General features: G+C 41.7%; 1 protein-coding gene across 1 annotated transcript in view; it reads right to left on the bottom strand.

Moving 5' to 3' along the window:
- Nucleotides 1–25,047, bottom strand: part of aqp9b (aquaporin 9b) — a 64,307-nt gene extending 39,260 nt beyond the window's left edge. The window contains exons 1-2 of the mRNA XM_068017895.1: nucleotides 24,615–25,047; nucleotides 22,548–22,674 (exon numbers count right to left, since the gene is read on the bottom strand). Of these exons, the coding sequence (XP_067873996.1) occupies nucleotides 22,548–22,674; nucleotides 24,615–24,719 (232 nt within the window). The 5' untranslated portion in view covers nucleotides 24,720–25,047. The remainder of the gene's footprint in view (nucleotides 1–22,547; nucleotides 22,675–24,614) is intronic.
- Nucleotides 25,048–26,167: the final 1,120 nt, after the last annotated feature.

Raw genomic sequence — 26,167 nt, 5'->3', positions numbered from 1 at the left:
CTCTTTCATGCTGGTTCTTCGACCAGTCTCAAAGATGTCTGTAGCCCTCCTGATGTAGCATCGCCAGGCATCACAACCTATGGCCTGCACTTCCCACTGGCGATGGTCGATGTGGCACACAGAGAGGGACTTCTTCAGGGAGTCCTTGAAACATTTGCATGGAGCCCCTCTGTTCCTTTTACCCCTGGTCAGCTCTCCATACAACACGTTCTTGGGCAGGCGACTGTCGTCCATCCGGGTGACGTGACCCGCCCAACGCAGTTGGCTTTGCAGCAGGATGGCCTCGATGCTGGTGATGTTGGCTGTTTCCAGGACTTCAGTGTTTGAGATGTGGACCTGCCAACGGATCTTGAGGATGCTGCGGAGGCAGCGCTGATGGAAGCGCTCTAGAAGACGTACATGATGGCAGTTTAGGACCCATGACTTGGCGCCATACAGAATGGTGGTGAGGACTACGGCTTTGTACACTTTGAGTTTGGTCTGTGCTCTGAGGCTGTGGTTACACCACACTTGTTTGTAGAGTCTGCCGAAGGTGCTGTTTGCTTTTGAGAGCCTTTTGTCCACTTCCTAGTCTATGGTGGTATCAAACGAGGTGACGCTCCCCAAATAAGTAAATTGCTTCACGGCATTCAGCTCGGTTCCCTCGATGACAATGCTTGCTGGTCTATATTCTTCTTGGGGTGCAGGCAGATACAGGACTTCAGTTTTCTTTGAACAGATTTTTAGTCCGAAGAGTTGTGCCACCTCGGAAAAATGTGTTGTCATATGTTGCAGGTCTGACTGACTATGGGCCAGGAGAGCACAGTCATCGACGAAAAGAAGTTCACGGATGAGTTTTTCCTGTGTCTTTGTGTGAGCCTGAAGATGCCTGAGGTTGAAAAGGCCTCCCTCAGTCTGGAAGTGTACGTAAATGGGAAGAAAACGGGAATATGGGGGGAAAGCGGAAACAGCTTACTGAGTTGGATGATCAGCCATGATCAGAATGAATGGCGGAGCAGGCTCAAAGGGCCGAATGGCCTACTCCTGATCCTATTTTCTATGTTTCTATGTTTCTTGGTAAACTCCCTCCTTAAGGTCCTCCGTTGCCTGCTGCAGCATCATGCTGACAAAATGATGAATAAGGTCAGGGCTAGCACAAATCCCTGCTTCACGCCATTGGAGATTCGAAAGGGACTTGCGAGGTCGCTGTTTTGCTTGACATGTCCGTACTGATTTTCATAAAACTGCTTCACCATGGCCAGGTACCTGGGTGGGCATCCAAGTTTTTCAAGGATTTCCCAAAGTCCATCTCTGCTCACAGTGTCAAATGCCTTGGTAAGGTCTATGAAAGTGATATACAGGCTTTTGTTTTGCTCACAACACTTTTCTTGTAATTGTCTGAGTGCAAATACCATGTCTGTGGTGCCTCTGTTTGCTCTGAAACCACACTGGCTCTCTGGGAGGTTTTCTTCTGCAATGGTAGGCACAAGCCTGTTCAGAAGTATTCTAGCCAGGATCTTCACAGCAATAGAAAGGAGGGTGATCCCACGGTAGTTGGAGCAGTCTGATTTCTCTCCTTTGTTTCTGTACAAGGTGATGATAATGGCATCAAGAAGATTCTGTGGAATCCTGCCCTGTTCCCAGCAGGCTGTGAAAAACTCATGGAGTTTGGTGTATAGGGCACGGCCACCAGGTTTCAAGGCTTCGGGTGGAATTCCATTGGCTCTGGGGGCTTTGTTGCTCTTCATCTAGTTGATGGTGGTCACAGTTTCCTCCAGAGTTGGGCTCTCATCCAGTTCTTCTTTGATGGGCTGTTGTTGGATGCGATTGATGGCAGTATCATGCATTGTGCACTTGGCGCTGAAGAGAGTTTCGAAGTGCTCCGATCAGCAATCCAGGACTGACTCCTTATTGGTCTGTAGGGTCTTGCCATCGGTTCTCAAGGGGTTTTGGGTTTGATATGCTGATCCATAGACATATTTTAGTGCTTCATGGAAACTTCTTATGTTGCCAGTATCAGTGTGCAGTTGAGTTTTTTCTGCAAGTGCGATCCACCAGTCATTTTGGATGTTCCTCAGTTTACATTGAAGGGGGCTGCATGCTTGACAGTAAGCTGTCTTTCTCTCTTGGCTGGCTGGCTGAGCCAGGTGAGACTGATGAGCTGACCTTTTTATTTTTAGCAGATCTTGAATTTCCTTGTCATTTTCATCAAACCAGTCCCGATTCTTCTTGGTACTGGGTCCGATGACCTTGTTGGAAGTATCCAGTACTGCAGCTTTGATGTGTTCCCAGAGTTCTTCTGGAGTGGAATCAGCAGTGAGATCAGGATGTGCCAGTCTAGTCTGTAAGGTTGTTTGATATCTATCTCTGCAAGATGAGGTTTGCAGGTTGCTGACTTGAAATTTCTTTGATGGGTTGTCTCTCGGCCTGTTCTTGGGCTTAGGCTTGAAGTGTAAGTTCAGCTTTAAACAAACGAGCCAGTGGTCTGTATGACATGATTCTAGTATGCAGGTCACACTGGCACACCAAGATGTAATCTATCAGGTGCCAGTGTTTAGAACGGGGATGCATCCATGCGGTCTTGAAGCGCTCTTTTTGTTGAAAGAAGGTGTTGGTTAGGGACAGCTGCTTTTCTGCATAGAATTCCAAGAGTAAACATCTGTTTTCATTACAGTTTCCAACTCCATGGTTTCCGAGCACTTTCTTCCATGCCAGGCTGTCACGGCCCCCTCTGGCATTGAAATCGCCAAGGACGACAATTTTGTCCTTGGGAGGGGCATTCTGGATGAGTTCATGGAGATCTATGTAGAATTTATCTGTCAGCTGGGTTAGCCTTCAGGGTTGGAGCATAAATGCTGATGAGAGTTGCGTCCTGCTGGTCTTGGACAGGGAGTATCATAGTGACTATCATACACTAATAGCCCCTGGTTTTTTCTCGCCCTTGAGTGGAAACATCTTTACTATGTTTACCCTATCAAATTCTTTCATAATTGTAAAGACTTCGAGCAGGTTACCCTCAGCCTTCTGTTCTCCAGATGAAAGAGCCCAGCCTAATCAATCTTTCCTGGAATTGAGAGGTTATACCTAATAAAAACATTCTCCATTACCTCTATATCTTTTTATAATATGGAGTCTGGTGTGCATGGAAAATAGACCCAAGAAACTACAGATTCATTAACTTGACATCAGTATTGGTAAGATGTCAGAATTAATTATTTATAAGGAATACCTGTATGATAATCTTGTAGACAGTAACCAAAATGGGTTTAGGAGGGGAAGATCAGTCCTGACTTTTTTTTTTGAGATAGTGACAATACAAGCTGACAGTTACACCAGACAATGTGGGGTACCTTACTTCCAAAATACATTTAGCAAAAATCCGGAACATGACTTCAAACTAAACCATAATAGTAGGACAAGAATGTGCACAGGTTCCACCTAGTAAAGGACAAATTTAGGTTTGCTATCAGGAAGTTCTACACACAAAGAGTGATCAACACATGGAACAGACATCAGAATAGAGTATTTGAAGTGAAAAGTATAGAAAACAACAATTCGATACTTGGAGAATTATAGGGTCTTTCTCTGAATGAATGAGCTATCATGGAATATATAGTCCCTCATCTTTATCTATCCTTTGATCTAGTGGTTACTATCATGCTTGATTTATAATTAATGTCATAGTAATAAGCCAATAGATGTGGAGCCCACCTTTGTTGTCTAAATGCTGTCAGAATTGGAAACACTTTTATTTTACCCACCAATATGAAGATATTATGATCTGGCAGTAAAACAAATGTTCTGCGCTACCAAATATAATGTTGCTTTTCAATCTGAATACTTTGTTTCTGCTGGGATCAATGGTCTCAATGCAGACTTTGGTCTTTTTTGATCTTTTAAAGTATGTGAAACAACATGTTTCCACTGCAACAGTGGTTGCTCAGATAGGGTCACAGTGCACCACAATATCTGATAACCAGGATCTGTTTTAACTGCTGAGATATGCTATACACTGGCCACTCCATTTCCACAGTACAGTTTTCCAAAGATACTGGATAATGCAAGGTCAGCTTATTACTTATTGACTTTCTTAATAAGACTCTCCTGACACTGCAAGAGTCCCAGGGCTGTGTTATTGGGTCAAAAGCAGCCAATGCAGGCTGAATGCTGGACACTTATTTGCTATGAGCAAGGGATGGAGCACAGAGAAATATGGGAGCTCTGGGCATGGGGAGCATCGTCTAGGAGGCAAAGGGCAGAGATGCTTACATTTTATTTTCAATGTTGATTCCAAAAGGCACTTCAGCCACATCATAGAGTGCAATAGCCCTAGCAGACTACTTGTGTGCTGGCTTCAGCTTCAAGTGGGCTGAATGCCTTGAACATATTCTGGGTCTCATGCCTCTGCACCCAACTTTCCAGGGAACACATCAGGCGCTAGGCTTTGTATTAATAGCTTTATACGTTTCGCAGAATAGTGGATTTTTAAAATATTTTGGAACTCTTTGCTGAATTGTACAGTCAAGAATTATGGCTAATGTAGAATTCAACATCAAAACTATTCTTCCCAAACTGTCAACAAGTTAATGCAGGCTGCAGTAGTTTAATCAAATCACAAACAAGTTCCCTTGTACCCTGAGCAAACACTCTAGAACACTGCAAAGGTCACTTTTCTGATGCAGCATCAAAATGACTGATTCTGGACTTTTAACTTATTCTTTACAGCATGTCCCTAATATATTTATTTTATTTATTTAACGAATGCAAATCCCTGCAGCCAAGCAATAGCCTCCTCATTTTCTGAATTAAAGATGATTAGTCTGCCACTTAGTCTGTAATGGGGATACTCCTCGATAACGTGCAGCATTGTTTGCGACTCTCCACATTTGTATCCCTAAGAATAAATTAGTACTGGTCTGAGGACCACTACATTTGTTTTGCACATTTCTTTCTATTCAAAATGCAACAGTAAGAAAATCATAGAGTATCATTGCTAACACTCTCAGAAGTCAAGCTTCAGTTATACAAAGCCCTGGTTAGACCACACCTGGAGTACTGTGAGCACTTCTGGGTACCACACCTTAGGAAGGATATATTGGCCTTGGCGGGAGTGCAGCGTAGACTTACCAGAATGATACCTGGGCCTCCAAGGGTTAAATTACAAGGAGAGATTACAGAGACTACAGTTGTAATTCCTGGAATTAGGAGGTTAAGGGTGATTTGATCTAAGTTTAAGATAGAGGGGAACTATTTCTGCTGGTTGGAGAGTCTACGACTAGGAGGCTTAGTATAAAAATTAGAGCCAGATCTTTCAGGAGTGAAGTTAGGAAACACTTCTGCAGAAAAAGTGTGGCAGAAGTTTGGTAATATAATCATCCCTGGCATTTAATCAGGCAGGATGGTGGTGGGTGGGGACCCCACCACTTTCCCGCCTCCACCCTGATTAAGTCTGTGGCTGGAAGGCCCATAGACCGTCTTCACACCCTGCCGCCATTTGAGACCCATAACGGGCAATTAATGCCCAATTGAGGGCCTCTTCCCGCCACCGCTGGTATTAACCCAGTGGTGGGTGGGCCTGTCGTCACATGGGGAGCATGCCATGCAAACGTGTGGGGTTGCTTGTGGTCTTCCAGTGGGGGTCCCTCATTCAAAGGCACTCAGTGCCTGACCAAGGAACCCAGTATGGGGAAGTGGGGGGCCCGCTGAGAGCCCCACAATCCTGGGTTTCCAGTGGGTGTTGGTCTGGCAGCCGCCACCACCTCCCTAGTGGCACTACCAAGTAAAAGAGCTGCTGGCATCGGATTAGTCGACAGCTCTCTGCAGGCGGGACTTCCTGCCCCTGGGGTCCTGATTCCAGGAAAGGCCCACTGGTGGCCTGTTAATTGCCTGATTGGCTCATCATATGACGGGCTTTCCCCAAAGGAGACAATGCAGGTCTCTCGCTGGCTCTCCAGCTGGTGGCTGAGACCCCCATCGCTTCCATAAAATTCTCCCCAATGAGTTTTGCCTACTTTGGTGAAAGCCAAAAATTTATAAAATTTAGTCACTGCTATTGCATCACTACATTAAATGGAAAGAGCCTCTTTGTAAAGTGTGTTTGCGAAAAATTATGGTAACGACAAATGCAATTTATGCCTTTACAATATGGTGTAAATGAAACCATATGGGATAGTTAATTCCAGGAACTACTCAAGAATGGTAATAATCAATTTGCACTGCCAACCTCAGAATGTGGATGTGCATGAAAAGAAGGTTCAGGAAAGAGGATTAATTGAATAAAACTTTTTTGTTCTCGACAATTTGTAAGTTTCTGTAACATCTCTGTGGGTGGTGGTGGGGCAGGACTGGTGGGGGTACAGGACAACAACGCTCAGAGGCAGAAAGTGGCTGGCGGCTGCTTCCAGCAACTGGGACCAGCTGCCATTCTGACGATTGCCCTCCCACAATCAAAGCCAGTTGGTCCAGTACTATGCAGCTTCAAAAAGAATGAGGGATGTGCAGGACAAAGGGGTGATTTTGAAGTGTATTTCTGTTTCTATACACACGCCTGAAGCTATATTGCAGTGACCAGATTATCTATCTAGTCTCTGACATAAGGGGCAAAGTCTTCATCTTGTGAGCAGTAGAACTCTTGAAGGGAAGATGAATGCCTGACTGCAAACTGTAGCTATGGTTTCCCTCTTGTGTGTTGCCTTGTGAAAGATACCTCCAACCAAGACATTAGCTCCCACTGTTTGTTCATATATTCATTGTAACTATTTTATCTCTATGCCTTCCTGAGCCATTCCATGTTTTGTGAAAATTTCTTCTCTATGGTCACAATGGCTTGTATTGTTCTGCTCCCAAAGATGTAAAGGTGAATCAAATGTAGAGAAATATTAGCAGAACATTTTCTTCACTGAACTACTTTAAAGACTACAGGACAATAAGACTTAGCGAACAGCTTATTTTGCATAATTTTGAACACAAGCAATACATGCACATGATTGAAAGAACATATATCATTGTATTTTTCTGAAATATTACCCACTAAGCTAAAATATTTGATATTGTACTGTCTGAAGTAATCAAATGTAAGTTTGATAAAACTATTTAACACTCTCCAAAATCACTGAAGTTAGAGAATGTGTCAAGCCCATGATGCTCAAGAGGGAATATTTCAACCACCACTGATCTACTTAGGTTAGAAATTTCTCGTTCAATACATTCTTGTGCTGTATTGGAAACCCTTAACATTCTTCTCCATTGATACGTCATGAGCCATTGATGTACTGCTGAAAGTCTTGACGTATTTAATCTATCTTGGAGGCTTATGTTAGGATGAGACGTGAAGGCTCAGTTAGGGCGCTTGAGAGTTACAAGCTAGCCAGGAAGGATCTAAAGGGAGGCTAAGAAGAGCGAGGAGAGGACACGAGAAGTCATTGGCGGATAGGATCAAGGAAAACCCTAAGGCTTTCTATAGGTATATCAGGAATAAAAGAATGACTAGAGTTAGATTAGGGCCAATCAAGGATAGTAGTGGGAAGTTGTGTGTGGAATCAGAGGAGATAGGGGAAGCGTTAAATGAATATTTTTCGTCAGTATTTACAGTAGAGAAAGAAAATGTTGTCGAGGAGAATACTGAGATTGAGACTACTAGGCTAGATGGGATTGAGGTTCACAAGGAGGAGGTGTTAGCAATTTTGGAAAGTGTGAAAATAGATAAGTCCCCTGGGCCAGATCGGATTTATCCTAGGATTCTCTGGGAAGCTAGGGAGGAGATTGCAGAGCCTTTGTCCTTGATCTTTATGTCGTCATCATCGACAGGAATAGTGCCGGAAGACTGGAGGATAGCAAATGTTGTCCCCTTGTTCAAGAAGGGGAGTAGAGACAGCCCTGGTAATTATAGACCTGTGAGCCTTACTTCGGTTGTGGGTAAAATGTTGGAAAAGGTTATAAGAGATAGGATTTATAATCATCTTGAAAAGAATAAGTTCATTAGAGACAGTCAGCACGGTTTTGTGAAGGGTAGGTCGTGCCTCACAAACCTTATTGAGTTTTTTGAGAAGGTGACCAAACAGGTGGATGAGGGTAAAGCCGTGGATGTGGTGTATATGGATTTCAGTAAGGCGTTTGATAAGGTTCCCCACAGTAGGCTATTGCAGAAAATACGGAAGTATGGGATTGAAGGTGATTTAGTGCTTTGGATCAGAAATTGGCTAGCTGAAAGAAGACAGAGGGTGGTGGTTGATGGCAAATGTTCATCCTGGAGTTTAGTTACTAGTGGTGTACCGCAAGGATCTGTTTTGGGGCCACTGCTGTTTGTCATTTTTATAAATGTCCTGGATGAGGGTGTAGAAGGGTGGGTTAGTAAATTTGCGGATGACACGAAGGTCGGTGGAGTTGTGGATAGTGCCGAAGGATGTTGTAGGTTACAGAGGGATATAGATAGGCTGCAGAGCTGGGCTGAGAGATGGCAAATGGAGTTTAATGCAGAAAAGTGTGAGATGATTCACTTTGGAAGGAGTAACAGGAATGCAGAGTACTGGGCTAATGGGAAGATTCTTGGTAGTGTAGATGAGCAGAGAGATCTTGGTGTCCAGGTACATAAATCCCTGAAAGTTGCCACCCAGGTTAATAGGGCTGTTAAGAAGGCATATGATGTGTTAGCTTTCATTAGTAGGGGGATCGAGTTTCGGAGCCACGAGGTCATGCTGCAGCTGTACAAAACTCTGGTGAGACCGCACCTGGAGTATTGCGTGCAGTTCTGGTCACCGCATTATAGGAAGGATGTGGAAGCTTTGGAAAGGGTGCAGAGGAGATTTACTAGGATGTTGCCTGGTATGGAGGGAAGGTCTTACGAGGAAAGACTGAGGGACTTGAGGTTGTTTTCGTTAGAGAGAAGGAGGAGGAGAGGTGACTTAATAGAGACATATAAGATAATCAGAGGGTTAGGTAGGGTGGATAGTGAGAGTCTTTTTCCTCGGATGGTGATGGCAAACACGAGGGGACATAGCTTTAAGTTGAGGGATGATAGATATAGGACAGATGTCAGAGGTAGTTTCTTTACTCAGAGTAGTAGGGGCGTGGAACGCCCTCCCTGCAACAGTAGTAGACTCGCCAACTTTAAGGGCATTTAAGTGGTCATTGGATAGACATATGGATGAAAATGGAATAGTGTAGGTCAGATGGTTTCACAGGTCGGCGCAACATCGAGGGCCGAAGGGCCTGTACTGCGCTGTAATGTTCTATGTTCTATGAAATTTTATTTACGTTTGAGGCAATTATTTTCAAACTACTTTGAATCAATGGCCCATGTTTGTTTTTTGGGCCTCAGAATTCATTTTATAATTTTCTACCTTTTTTGAACCAACATTCTTTTATGTCCTGTGCCAACACCAAGTTCTGCTTATCAGTGCTTGTAAGAAGTGAAAGAAAGTTGTGCAGGCAAAGAAGCTTACATCTGGTCATTCAGATAGTAATTATCAATAATTACAGCTGATTTCTGATTAGACATATTCTTAATTAATTAGCGCAAGAACTTCCTTTGTTGGAAAAATTTGAGCCATGATAGTGGCTGGTGAGTAACTTCCTCATAATCAGTCAAAAGTCCAACAAAAGCGATCATCCATTTGCAACCCTGGTGATAACCCTTGGATCGTTTGGTTGGTCAACTAGCTTTAAGAGTGCAACACTGTTATGGCTGGCCCGGTGATGCGATGAGCTTTATGTTTGGTATTCCTTTTATGCTATCAACATGTCCTTTTGGATGCAGGCAAGTTTTGACCAGAACTATCAGCTGTTGCTTTCTTAAATACTTTGAGTCGATCAGTGAAAATGCCCAGGCACTTGCCACCATCAAGCCAGCTGGCGTTAACCTGATGTTATTTTAACAAGTGCCACAATTGTTCATGGAAATAAAATTTGGGAGAGATATAGAACGGGCTGCCAATTTGCTATTGCCCATTTTACACCATCACACAAAGTCAAGAATCTATCTCAATTAGTCTACAAAAGACCCAGACATGAGGCAATGAAAGCTTAGAGGTGGGGAAGTTTTGGGGACCATAAGTACAAAGTCAACTAAGCTGCAACATATTGATGGGCTCCATAGGTTTCATAAATGATGAGAGAGAAGCTTCAATAGTTTGTGAATGTCACAGAAAGCCAGGAAGTGTGGTTGCCTGTAAACGCACTTCTATCTTTTTTTTTACCCTAAGTTAAATATTCACTTCCTGAAGCATGTTTTAAAAAGAATGTTAAAGTTACAATGGTTGAGGAACTTAACAGTGAGTGTAAACTAATTGGGAGAAAAGAAACCTGGTAGGAATGGAGATGGTTAGTATGGGAGAAGTTTGGCTGTCGTTGCACCTTGGTTTCTAACTGATAGGATAGGATAGAATGTTGTGTGACTCCTCGCCAGGGTATCACAGATTTATATTGGAGCTTATACTAATATATAGAGTGGATTGTATCTGCTCTATATCACTAATGGTCAACTCTAAGCTCGGGGGCGGCTGCTTATAAAACATAAAAACGTGAAGAATTTCAACTTATTGAACTTACTAATACAACATTATCAAAGAAAATTGCTGGAATTGCAAGCATCATTTACCCTTTGAGTAAACATGCCAGTAAGCATTTGTTCTTTTAAAGAACATTTCTAAAACAAATGCATTTAATTCCATGGAACATTAATCTAAATCATTGGGCTTATTGTAATACATTACATGGACTCAACAACTGATCATATAACACTTTTGAAGCTTTCAAAAGGGCACATTTATTGCAATTCAACTCATTTATTTAGAAAATATACTTTGCATCAAATAAAGATCAAAAGAACACTTTGTAATCTATTTAATAGAATGTATATTAACCCTTTTTCTTTTACATGTGGATTTCTAATGTGTTCAAGGGGGTTTTTCAGCAGATTTTGTCACTTGTACAAATCCATTCCATGGGGTTTAATTGTGCATTAAATGACGGTTAATTTTTTAAAATCTCTTTTTGTGTAGTTGCAGGAATACCCAGTTTTATAGACAATGCAATTCAAATGCATTACAACAAATGCACCACTGAGCAGCTAATTGGTAAAAAACCTACAGTAATGGTGCTAAATCGCTATCAACCCCACTTAAGTGGCATACATCTCTATAAATTAGGCTCAATATGTTAATCAGTCATGCTGATGGAAGGAGTAGGTATAGAAGATGTGCTTTACAGAGGAGGTCTAGCAGGTATTATAGACTGTGGGAGAGAATGGTGAAATGTTTTCCATGAATCACATAAGTAATTTACTGAGAAACAGATGCTCCAGCAGAGAAGGCGCTTAATCACGAAAGCGCCAAAGTAAGCAATTGAGATTCTGATCAGTAAATTGACAACAATGGCTACACTTCAATACTACTTCATTGGCTTTGGGATGTCCTGAGGTTGTGAAAGACCCTACATAAATACAGGTTTTTCTTTTTATTTGGATATGATCTGTTATTCTAGTTTAGTTTAGTTTAGAGATACAGCACTGAAACAGGCCCTTCGGCCCACCGAGTCTGTGCCGACCATCAACCACCCATTTTATACTAATCTTACACTAATCCCATATTCCTACCACATCCCCACCTGTCCCTATATTTCCCTCCACCTACCTATACTAGGGGCAATTTATAATGGCCAATTAACCTATCAACCTGCAAGTCTTTGGCATGTGGGAGGAAACTGGAGCACCCGGAGGAAACCCACGCAGACACAGGGAGAACTTGCAAACTCCACACAGGCAGTACCCAGAATTGAACCCGGGTCGCTGGAGCTGTGAGGCTGTGGTGCTAACCACTGCGCCACTGTGCCGCCCCCATTGCTACATTGCTATATATGGCGTTGATTGCTAACTAAAAATACCTATTATGGAAGATTGTTGATGTCTGGTTAGCATTGTATAAGAGAATTCTTGCCCTAGTTTCTGGTGGTGCCTTGCTGTGAGAACAAAAAAAAAAAGAGATAATGAAGATGTTCCAGTATGATCACAAGAGCCAAGGAGGTTTAGAGGGGATTTGAGGAAAGGTTTTTCACCCAGAGGGTGGTTGCAATCTGGAACACACTACCTGAAGGGGTGGTAGAGGCAGGAACCCTCACAACATTTAAGAAGTATCTAGATGTGCACTTGAAATGCCATAGCATACAAGGCTATGGGCCAAGTGCCGGAAAATGGGATTAGAATAGATAGATGCTTGATGGCCAGCATAGACACGATGGGCCAAAGGGCCTGTTTCTGTGCTGTATAACTCCATGACTCTAAGCCAGGCCTGCTTAACAAGAAGCAAGGAAATGTCATTCATTCGTTTCCCATCAGCTATATATTCTAATAGACATGACACTGTCATCTGAGCTTCTCTCAAAAAATTATATCTCAAGCAATACATACTGTTCTTTTCCTTCTAAAAGATGACCTTCAATAAGCAAATAGGCACTAGCATGCGAGGATCTGCAGTGGCTTGCAATAGATAAAACCAGAATAGAAGTCTTTGTTATAGAAATGCATAAAGGGCCTCAAGAACACTAAAGTTTGAAGAGGAGAAAAGATCATGGTTTGTACATAATAATTGCACACATTCTCTATGGCAATAATTTTCACTTGCATGAGTTTTAAAGTAGTGTTTGTCTCCACCACAAAACATAAGACATGGCATCATTACAGCAACATTATGCATTGTGTGCCATCGCTTTTTATAGATCGACCACAAGAGAAGGAGGAGGAAGCTAGAGCTGGTGTACTGTTAAAACATCCATCAATACACTTCATTGTTCACATAAGGCAACAGGCCGTCACTCAAGGAAAGGGAGATTGATAGGCAACCAGTGCAATCTATTAGGTCCTCAGGAGACCTGTGTCAGAAATGCAAGACAGCTACTCTTTCTCATGGGGCCTTACTTTGGACAAAAGGAAGTTCCAGAGGGGAAGGTGGCAGATTAAGAGGATGATGTTGAAAGATCTGGAGATAATTTTTCCCCAGGGGTGGCAGGTGGTGATAGTACGGTTGGAGGTGGACGGAGAAATATGAATGCTGAGAGGTTCTGCGGAGTGATCATAAATGGCCTTGTTAATGATTGACACTATGGAAGTAGCAAAGACTTATGTGATGATGAGATTGAGGATGTAGCAATGGATATGGGTGAGATTTAACGTGAACAAAAGGGCAGCGAAGTCAGCAATGGGGAGAGAGGAATTTAGGTAACATTAAATCACTGAGCATAACTAATTGTTTGGAGCAGAGCCTAAGTAAAGACAGAACGGAGGAGAGTTTGGCAAGGAAGCTGGTAATGGACTTGGGGGAGTAGACAATTAGGGCTTTGATGGAATGTTGGGAGTGGTATGAGAGGTGGTGAGGGTCTGTGGCCTGGGTGTTGGTTAGGGTCCAAGATGTGAGTGGGTGATAATTGGGATTCAGAGCCTAGTTGGCTGGCTGAAGTCAGATTTAAATGGAAGAAATAAACTTGGATGGAATAAAATTGCACAGATTAGGTTAACTGGTTATCAAGGAAAGAAAGCATGTGTCTGTGTCTGTATCTCAGAAAAACTTGCATCTGACATTAAATATAAGAGCATAGGCAAAAATCCACAAATACTCCATTAATCAAAGGTTCAGTTAATAATAATTAGTGTACACACTATAACATCCAGAAAATATTCAACTTCTATAAGGCTAACGAGATTTCCTGTTATGTTCACCTCTTTCACTTAGTAATCATACTTTCCAACGCTAGGGTACACGAGAGACAAGAATTATGCTAAAGCTATTTGAAACATGAAAATTCTCAAGATACCCTGATAATACATGTCACAGTCAGCAACCTCTGTGTTCTATAAAGTCTGTCTCAACTGGATCATTGAATACAATTGCTCTGTTAATCAGTAAAAAAGACCCTATCTGTTGTTGCTGTCCAAAGCAAATGGACTTCACGATCACGGGAATGCCATGCTTGTATCTACCATCGACAGTGCCTAAGCATTATGGTTGGGCTATCAGTCCTCTCAAAGTTAATGACTGGAGCAGCACTAGGTGAGTTGGTAATTCTTCAGCCAAGAGCTCTTTTTCCAAGAGCACAAGAATCATTGCAGCTGTACCTCAATACTGTCTATTAATTGAAAATATCCAGGCAGAATACCAGTAGCAAAGCTTCACACTCCACTACTGCCTGTAAAACTCTATTTTGAACAACCTCATTAACTGGGTGCACTATTTACAGAAATTGAGATACAATTACCCATCCCTTTTTGTATTTGGGTTGCTGGAACATATATCAACAGTATGGCAAGTGTGGTTTGCTAATTGGAATTTAAAAAACAGAGCAAGAAGCATTGTGGAGACACTTAGAAGTCAAGTGAATTTCTGATAGATAAAAGGAAGAGAACACAAAAATTAGAACACAAGAATTAGAAGCAGGAGTGGGCCATTCGAAGTTTGAGCCCTGCTCCGCCATTCGATAAGATCAGGGCTGATTTGATTGTGGCCTCAACTCCACTTTCCTGTCTGCTCCCCATAACCCTTGACTCCCTTGTCGATCAAAAATGTATCCAACTCAGCTGTAAATATATTCAATACCCAGTCTCCACTGCTCTCTGGGGAAGTGAATTCCATAGACTAATAACCCTCTGAGAGAAAAAGTTTCTCCTCATTTCTGTCTTAAATGGGAAACACCTAATTTTTAAACTGTGTCCCCTAGTTCTTCCCCTGCAAGGGGAAACATCCTCTCAGCATCCACCCTGTCAAGTCCCCTCAGGACCTTATATGTTTCAATAAGGTCACCCCTCATTCTTCTGAATTCCAATGGGTATAGGCTCAATATATTCAACCGTTCCTCATAAGATAACTCCTTCATCCCAGGAATCAGTCAAGTGAAGCTTCTCTGAACTGCTTCTATGCAATTATATCCTTCCTTAAGTAAGGAGACCAAAACTGTACACAGTACTCCAGATATGGTCTCATTAAGTCCCTGAACAGCTGTAGCAAAACTTCCCTACCTTTATACTCCATTCCCCCCCTTGCAATAAGCGCCAATATTCCATTTGCTGTACCTGCAAACTAACGTTTTGTGATTCCTGTGCCAGGACACCCAGATCCCTCAGTACCGTATAGTTCTGCAGTATCTTTCCATTTCAATAATATACTGCTTTTTTATTCTTCCTGCCAAAGTGGACAACGTCACATTTTCCCACATTATACTTCATCTGCCAAATTTTTGCCCACTCACTTAATCTATCTAAATCCATTTGTAGGTTCTTTATGCCCTCTTCACAACTAACTGTCCTACCTATCTTTGTGTTATCAGTAAATTTAGCTACCATACATTTGGTCCCTTCCAAGTCATTGATATAGATGGTAAATAGTTGAGACCCCTGTGGCACTCCACTAGTTACAGCTTGCCAATCTGAAAATGACCTATTTATCCCTACTCTCTGCTTTCAGTTAGCTAACCAATCCTCTATCCAAGCTAATATATTACCACACCCCCCCCCCCCACCCCCACCACACCATAAGCTCTTATTTTGTATAGTAACCTTTGATGTGCAACCTTATCAAATGCCTTTTGGAAATCCAAGTACACAACATCTATAGATTCTCCTTTATCATGTTACTTCCTCAAAGAGCTTTAATAAATTAGTCAAAAACGATTTCCCTTTCACAAACCAATGTTGATCCTGTTCGATTGTGTTATGATTTTCAGAGATTTCTTGGAAATATGTAGGGCTGAATTTTATCAGCGCATCGTGTTCCACGGCAGCGCGTTATGAAAGCAGCGGCCTTCCGACACAGACGTGCCGCCGCACAGCCCCCGCAATATTATGCGCAGGGGCTGATTTAAATGGAGGGAGTGGAGCAGCCACCCCCACCACCACCATGACAGGGGGTGGTCGCTGCGTCCCCGGCAACGGCGTCTGTGGCCACCACACAGGCGCTGGCGCCATTTTTAAAGGGCTTCAAACCCTTAGCAAAAATTTACATTTTTAAAGGTATATTAGATTTAATTTGTTTTTAATTAATAATTAGAAGATGGAGGCCCTTTCCCAACCCCACCAATGGTTTTTTCATTGCCCTATATTCACAAATCTTCCCACCATCCCCACAGCCAATAAAAAGTGTCTTCCCCGCTCCCCAACCCTCCTGCCCTGATAATTTTATTCCTCTCCCCTCCCCACCAGTGTCACGCCTCGAAACTCCAATGGAGTTCAGTAGGCATGCGAGTCGCAGCCAGTTGGCTGTAAAATCGGCATGGAATGGCCGCCATCAGCAGGTAAATTAATTTGCATTTCATTAATGCTCATTTAAATATTTAGATAAAGGCCCCGCCCCCAAGTGGCGGGGGGTGGGGGGGGGGTCTGCACCGAGGCCTTGCCGCCGTCGCCGCTAATATTTGGCAGGGCCTTCTCGACATCCGGGGTCGAGGCGGGCCTCTGCTGGCAGAATTTTACAGGCCCCCCCTGCCACAACCTCCGCGTCGAGGGGCTTGTAAAATTCAGCCAATAGAGTGGAAAAGGAGATTTCAAAATCATGGAAGGAGATTTTGAAGATATGGTACAAGAAGAATATTTGCGGCTTAGAGCAGGCTAGGGGAAACTTGTAAGCCTGAAGCGGACAAGGAGGGAATGTTCTCTTACATGTCATTTTCAAAAAAATCTAACATTTATCAGCTACTCCTGACTATTTTACTGAGTAAAGTACAGCATCTGAAAGACAAGTTGACATAACAAAGATTACTTCATAGTATTTTCTGATTTTCTGAATGGGAACTCCGAGCATAGAGCTACCAGTGGATAGTTGGACATTGCGGGTGCTCTCGCTATGATTTTCCTTCTGGAAAGTTGGCCCTCATATGTGCAATGGGTTGGTGTGAGAGATAGAAAGTATGCATATAAGGGAGAGACTTGCTGCAAGAGAGAAAACATGGAGAAAGATGACGGATATGTAGAAAGGTGCTTCGGTCTGGACTGGATGGGAGACTTCTGTTTTTCAATTTGTAATAAAAATTGTGTGACTGATAAATAACTAGCAGTTGCCCATAAGTCTTCACCTTGACAAAGTTGTTGTATTTCAGTTAGTTGGATTATTTTAGTTTCAATAAAATAAATAAAAATGAACCCAGGTAGATCCAGATTCAAATTATTATAGTGCAGATAGTGAGAAACCCGGGAATCCTGTCTTTTCTTTTGTGGATACACGTTGAGCTCATCAAATCATATGATTATTTTTCCCTTTACAAAAATCCTGAATTTTCTTCCTTCCTTTCCTGAAAGAATAACTGAACCACATTTATATAGCGCGGTCATCTATGGGTATTATTTTAACCAATTTTACACAGAAAGAATTTGAAATTAAAATGGCTTTTAATTGTTTTTTAAAACAGAGTGGATTTGCACTGGTTTAGCTAGGAAGTCCATAAATGGCAGGTATTTGCTGAATATTTAAAAATTAAGGCCAGACTTTGATACTATCACTCTGCATGCTCAGAAATAACAGCAGAGTTGTTATCCCATTCCAGGGACTCTCAACAAACATTTACACTGTAGGGGGTTGGCCCTTCTTGAAGAGCTGTGCATGAACGCAATTGCAAAGGGAGGGAGCACCAGATTTGACAAGCAGCTCTTCCGACCTCTTCCCATATCTGGGAATCGGTTGGAAACCAAATTCCAACTTTCTGTGGGGACAGGAAGAATATAGAAAAATCTACATGTATACTGCAAATAAAGTGCATGAAGAATGGAATACAGGAGGAATATGAAAATTAATTGAAATCAAGCAAGGCAACCCATGGGAGTGAGGTGGCATGGGGTGTTTATTTTTTTTCACTCGTTCTTGGGATGTGAGCATCGCTGGCAAGGCCAGCATTTATTGCCCAGCCATAATTGCCCTTGAGAAGGTGGTGGTTCACCTTCTTGAACCACTGCAGTCCATATGGTGTAGGTACATCCACAGTGCTGTTAGGAAAGGAGTTCCGGGATTTTGACCCAGCGACAGTGAAGGAACAGCGATATAGTTCCAAGTCAGGATGGTGTGTGACTTGGAGGCGAACTTGCAAATGGTGGTGTTCCCACACGTCTGCTGCCTTTGTCCTTCTAGGAGGTAGAGGTCGCGGGTTTGGAATATGTAATATAAAAATTCGTTATATTACACAAAGACACATTTTATTGGTGGATGTAGGTAACTCTTATCATATCTGTTCTTTAGGTGCTGTGGGTTTTTATCCATAAAGAACTGGAAAATCACTTAAGAACCCTACAACCAGCAGAGTGAGGGGACTTTCATCCCACCACTATTGATTGGATATAAACACCTGAGGTGGATAAACAGTCTGCTAAACTATTGTGTCATCCTGGCCCACGAGACTTTGCATCCGTGATAAATGATTCACGATTGTCCATATAGTGACTTTCACATTGCGCATCTTATCTAATGGGTGTGGAAGTATCATAATTCATAACTCATAAAGCCATGAGTATGTTTTATCAAATCATCCACATATTCAGCAAATGTCCCTATCATGTCCCTCACAGATTGCACTGTAGTTTGGGATTAAATGTAAAATTACTAGTCAAGATAGTTAAAATTGTAATGATGTGGGGAAATACTGAAAGACACCTTACCAAGGATCATTACTCACAAGAGAATTTAGCATTTGTACTTTGCTGAGTGAATGATATAGGGAAAGCATTAAAGAACTTTCGAGTTCCTTATAAGAAAATATTTTTTTCAAAAAAATACCTGAAGAAATCCAACATTTTTGCAAGACTAAGTGGAGTTGGTCAGATAAATATTTCTAAATTTTTTGAGTTCCTGAGAATCAGTCATTTCTATATGACACAGAGATACAAGTGCCTCTCTATTAGACAAATATGATATATTCACTTTTAATCTGAATGTTACTTGACTTACTTACAAGTTCCAAGTAGTGCTCAGCCTGAGTTTGGGTAGAGGGCACTAAGCTACCATTCTGAATAAATCTGTTGGAAGAAATAGCCAGGGATAGCCCAGCTCACAAAAGTACATTGAAAAACAAACAAGTCAGCTGAGTGCATCTCAAGCTCTTTCTCTTTCAAAGTATGAATTTAGATGCAGTTGGTAACTTGAATAATGCTTACTGCTCATTGAACAAGTTTACTTGTATAGTTGCAATCCTTCTGGATTTGATACAATTTATGAGATTGACCTCCTCATATCTTTATACCCTAAGCTTTTGATTTGCAGATAAAAAGCAAAACTGTGTGGCCACTTTTCAGCACTTTTCCAATTTTTCTAGTTTTTCTCATCAAATTGATTGGAAGTCTCGAGGAAGTGGAAAGCAGACAAGGATCATATGACAGTGGCAGATACTGTCTGCAAAATATATCTTTTCCTACAAAGTCTAGTTTAGGTTAAAAATACAAAAATGCATGACTGTGGTTCTACTATTTTTCTATGTCCCTTTTAGCTGGAGAACCTGTAAGCAGGACAAATATACACTTCTGACTGTAGGTATTATGTGTTAATAACTTAGATGTTCTCTCCAATTTGTATGATATTTGACTTTGGCTTTGACTCAAGTTTGGCACAACTTATCAGAGAGCTAGGAGAGTTGTATGAAAGAATGGGCTGTTGAGAAAATGTTGAGATATTTTCTCCCCCAAGGTCTGCTTTGATTGTTGATGCATCAGGAGTAGACGAGACCAAAATTAATCATTATAGCTTTTTGCTCATTTTTTAAAATTTCACTTGGCCGAGCCAAAGTAATGTCACGGTGATGGAATGAAACTCGATGGTTGAAGCACCCATGAAAAATTAGTTCAAGGTCCAATGTAAAGGAGTCTAAAAAAAAAATCTAACAATTTCAAAATACCTTTTGGTTTGAGAAAATGTCTTTTAAGTGCGAGTGAAAGTCCAATACTATGGGATGGATTTTAAGAGCTGCGGGGGTGAGCTCAAAAAATGGCGGCCCACATGTAATGCCAAAGAGCCACTGCAATCTCAGGTGCGACGGCTCATTTAAACAGCTGGGACAGCCCGCTGCCCCCCTCCCCCACCCCAATCTCATGGAGGGGGTGGGCTGTTCGTTCCCGGCAATGGCGTCAGCTGCTGGTGCGCAGGCACTGGTGCCATTTTTAAAGGACAGCCAGCCCTGTTACCTAATTTAAATTTTTAAACACATTCCCCCAAAATTAAATAAATACATTTTTTATGCGGCTTTCCCTCCACAATAACAACATTAACTATTTGCCCTTTCCTCCAAAACACTTACCTTTTACATCTGACCTTCTCCCCTCCAAACTGCACAAAATTTGAAGTTCAACCCTGCGCACCATCCCCTACACCCATTACGTGCGTTTGACCCTGTCGCCCCCATTCCCACACTGAAAGCCTACCTCCTCTCCCCACCAGTGTCATGCCAACGTTGCCTGGACAGGGAACTGAAGGCACGGGAGTGGCAGCTGCCACTCTGAAGATCACGGGTGCCCGTAAGATCCCAGGTAAGTGAATTTAAATGTATTCATTTAAATATTGAAATCCAGGTCCCATCGCCTAGCATTGGGGGAGCCACCACAGAGCCTTGCCACTGCCGGGAGGATCGGACAGGGCCCTCCAAGCGTTGAGGTCTGTGGCGAGTCTCATCTGGATCCATCTTCAGGACCCCCCACCCCCCTCCCCCAACACCATGGATCACGACGTCGAGGGCTTGGTAAAATTCAGCCCTATGTTTCTGTTTTGCTTCCATATAAATTTACAGTTTTTAAATCAAAATTGAATTTTAGCTTAGCCTGAAAATACATTCTGTATTTTCCACCTCTCTGAGTACTCAGGAGAGAATGGTGAGTACCCTGTATAAGATTTCTCATACATGACTCAAGATTAAAGGTAATTGATGGGGAGTGTTAACTCATTCACTCCATCTATGAAGTTTATATGTTTTGGACCATACAAGGTGTGGGCCTCCCCATAGTGTTTGCCTTATGGCTGTGAGCATGAATAGGGACTTTGGGAGATGCCAAAATTGTAACAAAGTGAGTCTTTTCATTAATTTTAGATCAGAAAAGATTTGAATAGGTATTAGGGCAGATTATATTAAATAATGTATAAATTATTCAAGTATTTGATAGGATTTTACTGTGATGGTAACAGTGAGACCAACAGTGCTCAAAATTATTTACATGCATCGGCAGTGCCTGGGTGGAATTAATGCAAAAATCTGGAAGTTGCTATTATAAGATTTGCCACTTGTCCATAATCTGCACGAAAACGGCATCTCACCGTTTGGTCCCCATTCAAATGTATGATACAGCGTGAAGTTCCTGTACTGACATTGTAGAGAAGGATAAACTTGCCACAGAAAGTTAGGGCTTGCCCATTCCAGTCTAAGTACCCTTTAAAAGGCCTGGCAAGTTTTAATTACTGCCAAACAACCTCTCCCACACTGAAAATTAACTTTTACAATGTGGAGTTTCGTGTCTTCTGATTATAATTATTGTTGAAGGTTTTAAAAGAAGTAAATAATTTGACTTTTTCTTTCTGTCGCTTATCTCTCTCTTAATCCATTTTTTCTTTCCCTATTTTATTTCACTTTCTGTGCCTGATTTGAATTGACTATTTTAACGCCTCCTGTTTCAGGTTCTGTGCTATTCATTAACAATTCTTCAATCAGATTGGTTAAGGAGATACACAGTTGTTCACACTGGTCTCAGATGCTGTGCCGTGTGGCTGGCCTGCTGACAACAACTTGCCATGCAACACCCCATGGAAAGTCTACAGGCAAATGCCTGTTTTATCAAATCATCCACATATTCAACAAATATCCCTATCATGTCCCTCCCAGATTGCACTGTAGTTTGGGATTAAATGTAAAATTACTAGACAAGACAGTTAAAATTGTAATGATGTGGGGAAATACTGAAAGATACCTTACCAAGGATCATTACTCACTAAAGAGAATTTAGCATTTGTACTTTGCTGAGTGAGTGAAATAGGGAAAGCATTAAAGAACTTTTGAGTTCCTTATAAGAAAATATTCTTTTCAAAAAAATACCTGAAGAAATCCAACATTTTTGCAAGACTAAGTGGAGGTGGTCAGATAAATATTTCCAATTTTTTTGAGTTACTGAGAATCAGTCTTTTCTATATGACACAGAGATATGAGCGCCTCTATTAGGCAAATGTGCTATATTCACTTTTAATCTGAATGTTACTTGACTCACTTACAAGTTAGATGATGCAATGTAGTTAAAGAGGACAGAAAAAACACAAGTCAAATGTTTCAAATGAATATTTTAAATGTGGATTTTATTTGCAAAGAATAATGATATTTAGAGTTACTCATGACATTTAAGTTGTTTTATTATTAAAACATTACTGTATGAGCTGAAAAAAATTATAAAAAGCAGGCTAGCCAAGGAAAATATTTTTCTGGATCTGCCAGAAGCCTAAAGATTATATCAGACCTGTGTTCTCAAGGCTGCATTCAAATATTAAAGTGCTATCTCTGTTGTGTTCAATAATGCTAACAGTTCAGTTCTATGCTGGAAAAGTTTTACCTGGATATCCATTGTATCTTGGATAATGCTCAGCACTTACCTGATACTCCTATGGTAGCATAAACAGCTATGGTGATTCCAAATGAAAAGCCAATGGATACAGTCAGCATGTTGCCACTTACTCCTCTACTCAGTATTGATTGGGCAAGTGAACTACAACCAAACAGCTGCAATGTAGAGAATTTTGAGCAATGGTCACAATTTTTTTGTTTAAAAATGATATACTGTGTAAGATAATGTAACATAATCTCTTTAACGTGGACAAAATTATGACATTTGAAACATTTAAAATACAATGGTCCTGGCATGTTAATGTGAACACACATGAAATTCCTTTGTTACTATTTTAACGAAGGAGGAAACACATTTAAATCAAGTGAGTTAATGTCTCCATTAAAAGAGTACAAGAAAGAGTAAACTTGCAGCTATATAAGGTCCTTCATGATCTCAGGAAGTCCCAAACCGCTTTACAGCTAATGAAGTACTTCTGAAGTGTAGTCACTTTTGTATTGTAGAAATGTCCCTATGCCACTGTGTCATTTCAAGCACAATGCTTGATAGGAAATTGTCTCTGAGAAAGATAGACTGAGAATAGCCGTTTTCCAAAGCCCCATACCAACTCCATCTTGGCTGCCAAGGTAAATTTTGAATAAAACAAAGGATCAGTGAGTATCTAGTTGCATCCATTTGGACTGGGTGTATGTAATTCTTACCTTTAAGTTTTTTTAAGGACAAGTAGATCACAGATATGTTAGATGTGCAGAACCCTAAGCGCAAACCAGAAAACCTCTATTGAATAAAAAGTAATTCAAAATCAAAGGGCATTTTTTTATTTCCATCCATCGCATTCCTGTAAAATACTGGGTGGGGGTGGGGAGAGGGGGGAATGGATTGTCAGATGGCCTATGTTTTGGACTGTTCAGGTGGAGATGAAAAAAAATCCCATCAGCCTACTTGAAGTGCAGGGAAGTCTCTCCGTGTCCTGGCCAACGTTTATCCCTTCAACCAACCGGGAATTCCCTCCAGCCTGCTCGCCTCCGCAGCTGTAAATTTGAGTGGAAGTCTGGCAGACATCTCGTTCACAGGTGTAGTTGGGATTTCCGCTAATGTTACAGCAGTGGAGCCAGATACTTTCTGAGGGAATTCCCGGCATTGATCATTCTCTCAGTGCTGGATTTGGGACCTTGCTGTGTCCAAGTTGGTTATAAAAGAACCAGAAGGGAGATAAGGATTTTTTGTGGTTGCCTGAGTAGTTATGATCTGGAATGCACTGCCTGGAGGGCACTGGAAGCAGACTCAATAGTAATTTTCAAAAGGGAGTTGGATAAATACTTAAGAAAATAATACAGGGCTGTGCAGAAAGAGCAGGGGAGAGGGAGAGAGCTCTTTCGAAGAGCCAGCACAGGCACGATGGGCCGAAAGGATCTTACAGCATAGATGGAGACCAATGAACATAACACTTCAAAAATATTTATCTGGCTGCGAAGCGCTTTGGGACGTTCTGAGGAGAAGTAAGTCACTATATAAATGCAAATTAGTTCTTTCTTTAATTGACCCTGGATTTTGCTCCCGTTATCTGACTATTTGCTGACAGAGTACAGAGTTTCCAATTACGCACGGCGGTGTTTTCATGTTAGTTTAAAGTTCTATCAAGCTAACAATATTTATGGTCCGTCTATCTCACATTATAACTAGAATATGAGGAATGGAATTATTACCATGAACTTCCAAGTAAATTAAATAGAATAGAATATTCGCTTAACAAAGTTGGTTCTATTCTTTTAGATAACAAAAAGAATGATGAATATGATCGGTACAAAGCTTTTTTTTTAAAAAAAAGCAGATTGTCTTTCATTTGGTATTTATTGATTATTCTGTTCTCCCAGCTCAACATTTAAAATGCTTTCAAGAGTCCTTACTAAATATTTTATCCTGATCTATACTTTATTGGAGCTCGGAGAAAACTTGACCATAAATAGTAAACTTTACACCCATTTAAAGAATAACTGGAGTATATTATAGTCCTGTACAAGGTTCCCTGAGCTATAAGGTAACGGGTGCAGTGAGCTCTGACATTACATAGAAATGCATCATCACCAATACTTACAATCAGTATAAATGTTCCCAGAAATTCGGCGAGTCCTTCTTTAATCCAGCTATTCTTTAATTTGCATTTGTCGATCAGACTCTGTTTCTGTTTCTGTGTTTCCATTACTGCTCCCCGAGGTTTTCAGCTGCACAAGAAGTCAGTACCTGTTTGTATCTTTTAGTAAGAAACCGATCTGACCTTCGTCACTGGTGCAAGGCACTGACCACGGCCTGATAACGATGTTCCAGCGCCAATTGAGATCAGATCAATATTTGCTCAAGTACAACCCTTCGCTCCACTTTCAAAGTGACCAGAAACTTTCTTCCCCCTCCTCTCTCGTTTCCTTCAACCTCTTTCCCTGGCCCGCGGTGATTTCTAAATGCAGTTAAGTGACAAACATTGGGAAAGTTGTCAACATTGGAGAAAAAGGAACATCTGCGCCTTTCCCGAAATTTGAGCCAGGCTGGTTAATCATTAGCATCTCTCGCCATGCACTCCCCTTCTACCCGCCCTCTGAGTAAATCCCTTAACCGAGGGTAACACCGTTATTGGGTTGGAGATCCAGTCAACCACCCAAAGTACCTGGTGTCTCTGTTACACCTAACTGAGTTTAGCGCATTCTTTTCAAAGTGGTTATTTTGGTGGGGGGGGGGGGGGGGGGGGGTGGACACGGAAATGTTGATAGATAAAGGCAGCGACTTTATCAAAAGAAGCGAACTTTGACAACAACTACACGTAATAGGAGACATTGGCGACTTGATGAGGGCAATTGATTGGCTGCCACTTTAAGGATTGCAGCCGATGAGCTCCCATAAATGAATATACACCCCCAACATAATCTAAAATCAGTCACTGATTCCCATTGTGTCTGCAAGGGATGGTTTGGAGTCAAGGTGTAATGTTCGGATGCCTCCTTCTGCAGCCCCCACCATCACAGATACCCGTCCTCAGCCAATTTGAATCTTTTGTCTTTTTTTTTAGCTTTTGACACAGATTCTCTTGAGCTTTTGTGCCATTTCATGAAAATTATTAGTCCCCCCCCCCCCCCCCATTATCATTGCTGGCAACAGTGGATTGTCCATTTGGAATCCCCCATTCGGAGGTATTAGAAACAAAATGTGGATGACCAGGAAAGGGATAGCAGGTAGACTGTGTCTGAAATGCCGACCTGCCAATACCTGCACACCCATATCGTCAGACATCATGAATAGTTCTCACCTGATGACAGCAACTTCCAAACCGTGCCAAAAATAATGTTTGTATGCACAACAACTTGCGTGTAACCATAATTGTAAAGATATGGCATATGTGCCTGGTTCGTCTTGTCAATGTGCTTCTCCTTGGTGCCAGTGTAGGATGGTTGCACTTGAGACCCTAACTAGGTGCCACCTCAGTGCTTGGAAAGTGTAAGATAGCTGTGGTCCCTTCCTATTGGAGACTCCAGGAATTGAAATGGTTCTTGTCGCATGGCAACTGCACCTTTTTATGCTGTTGCATGGGCAGCTGGTTCTGCTTGCTTTTTGCAACAGGTGCACTCATTAGAGGGGATTAAAAGATAAGACCACCTCATT

This window comes from Heterodontus francisci, chromosome 38 (assembly GCF_036365525.1).
Source record: "Heterodontus francisci isolate sHetFra1 chromosome 38, sHetFra1.hap1, whole genome shotgun sequence".
Lineage (NCBI taxonomy): Eukaryota > Metazoa > Chordata > Chondrichthyes > Heterodontiformes > Heterodontidae > Heterodontus > Heterodontus francisci.
This window is presented reverse-complemented; position numbering and strand designations above follow the sequence as displayed.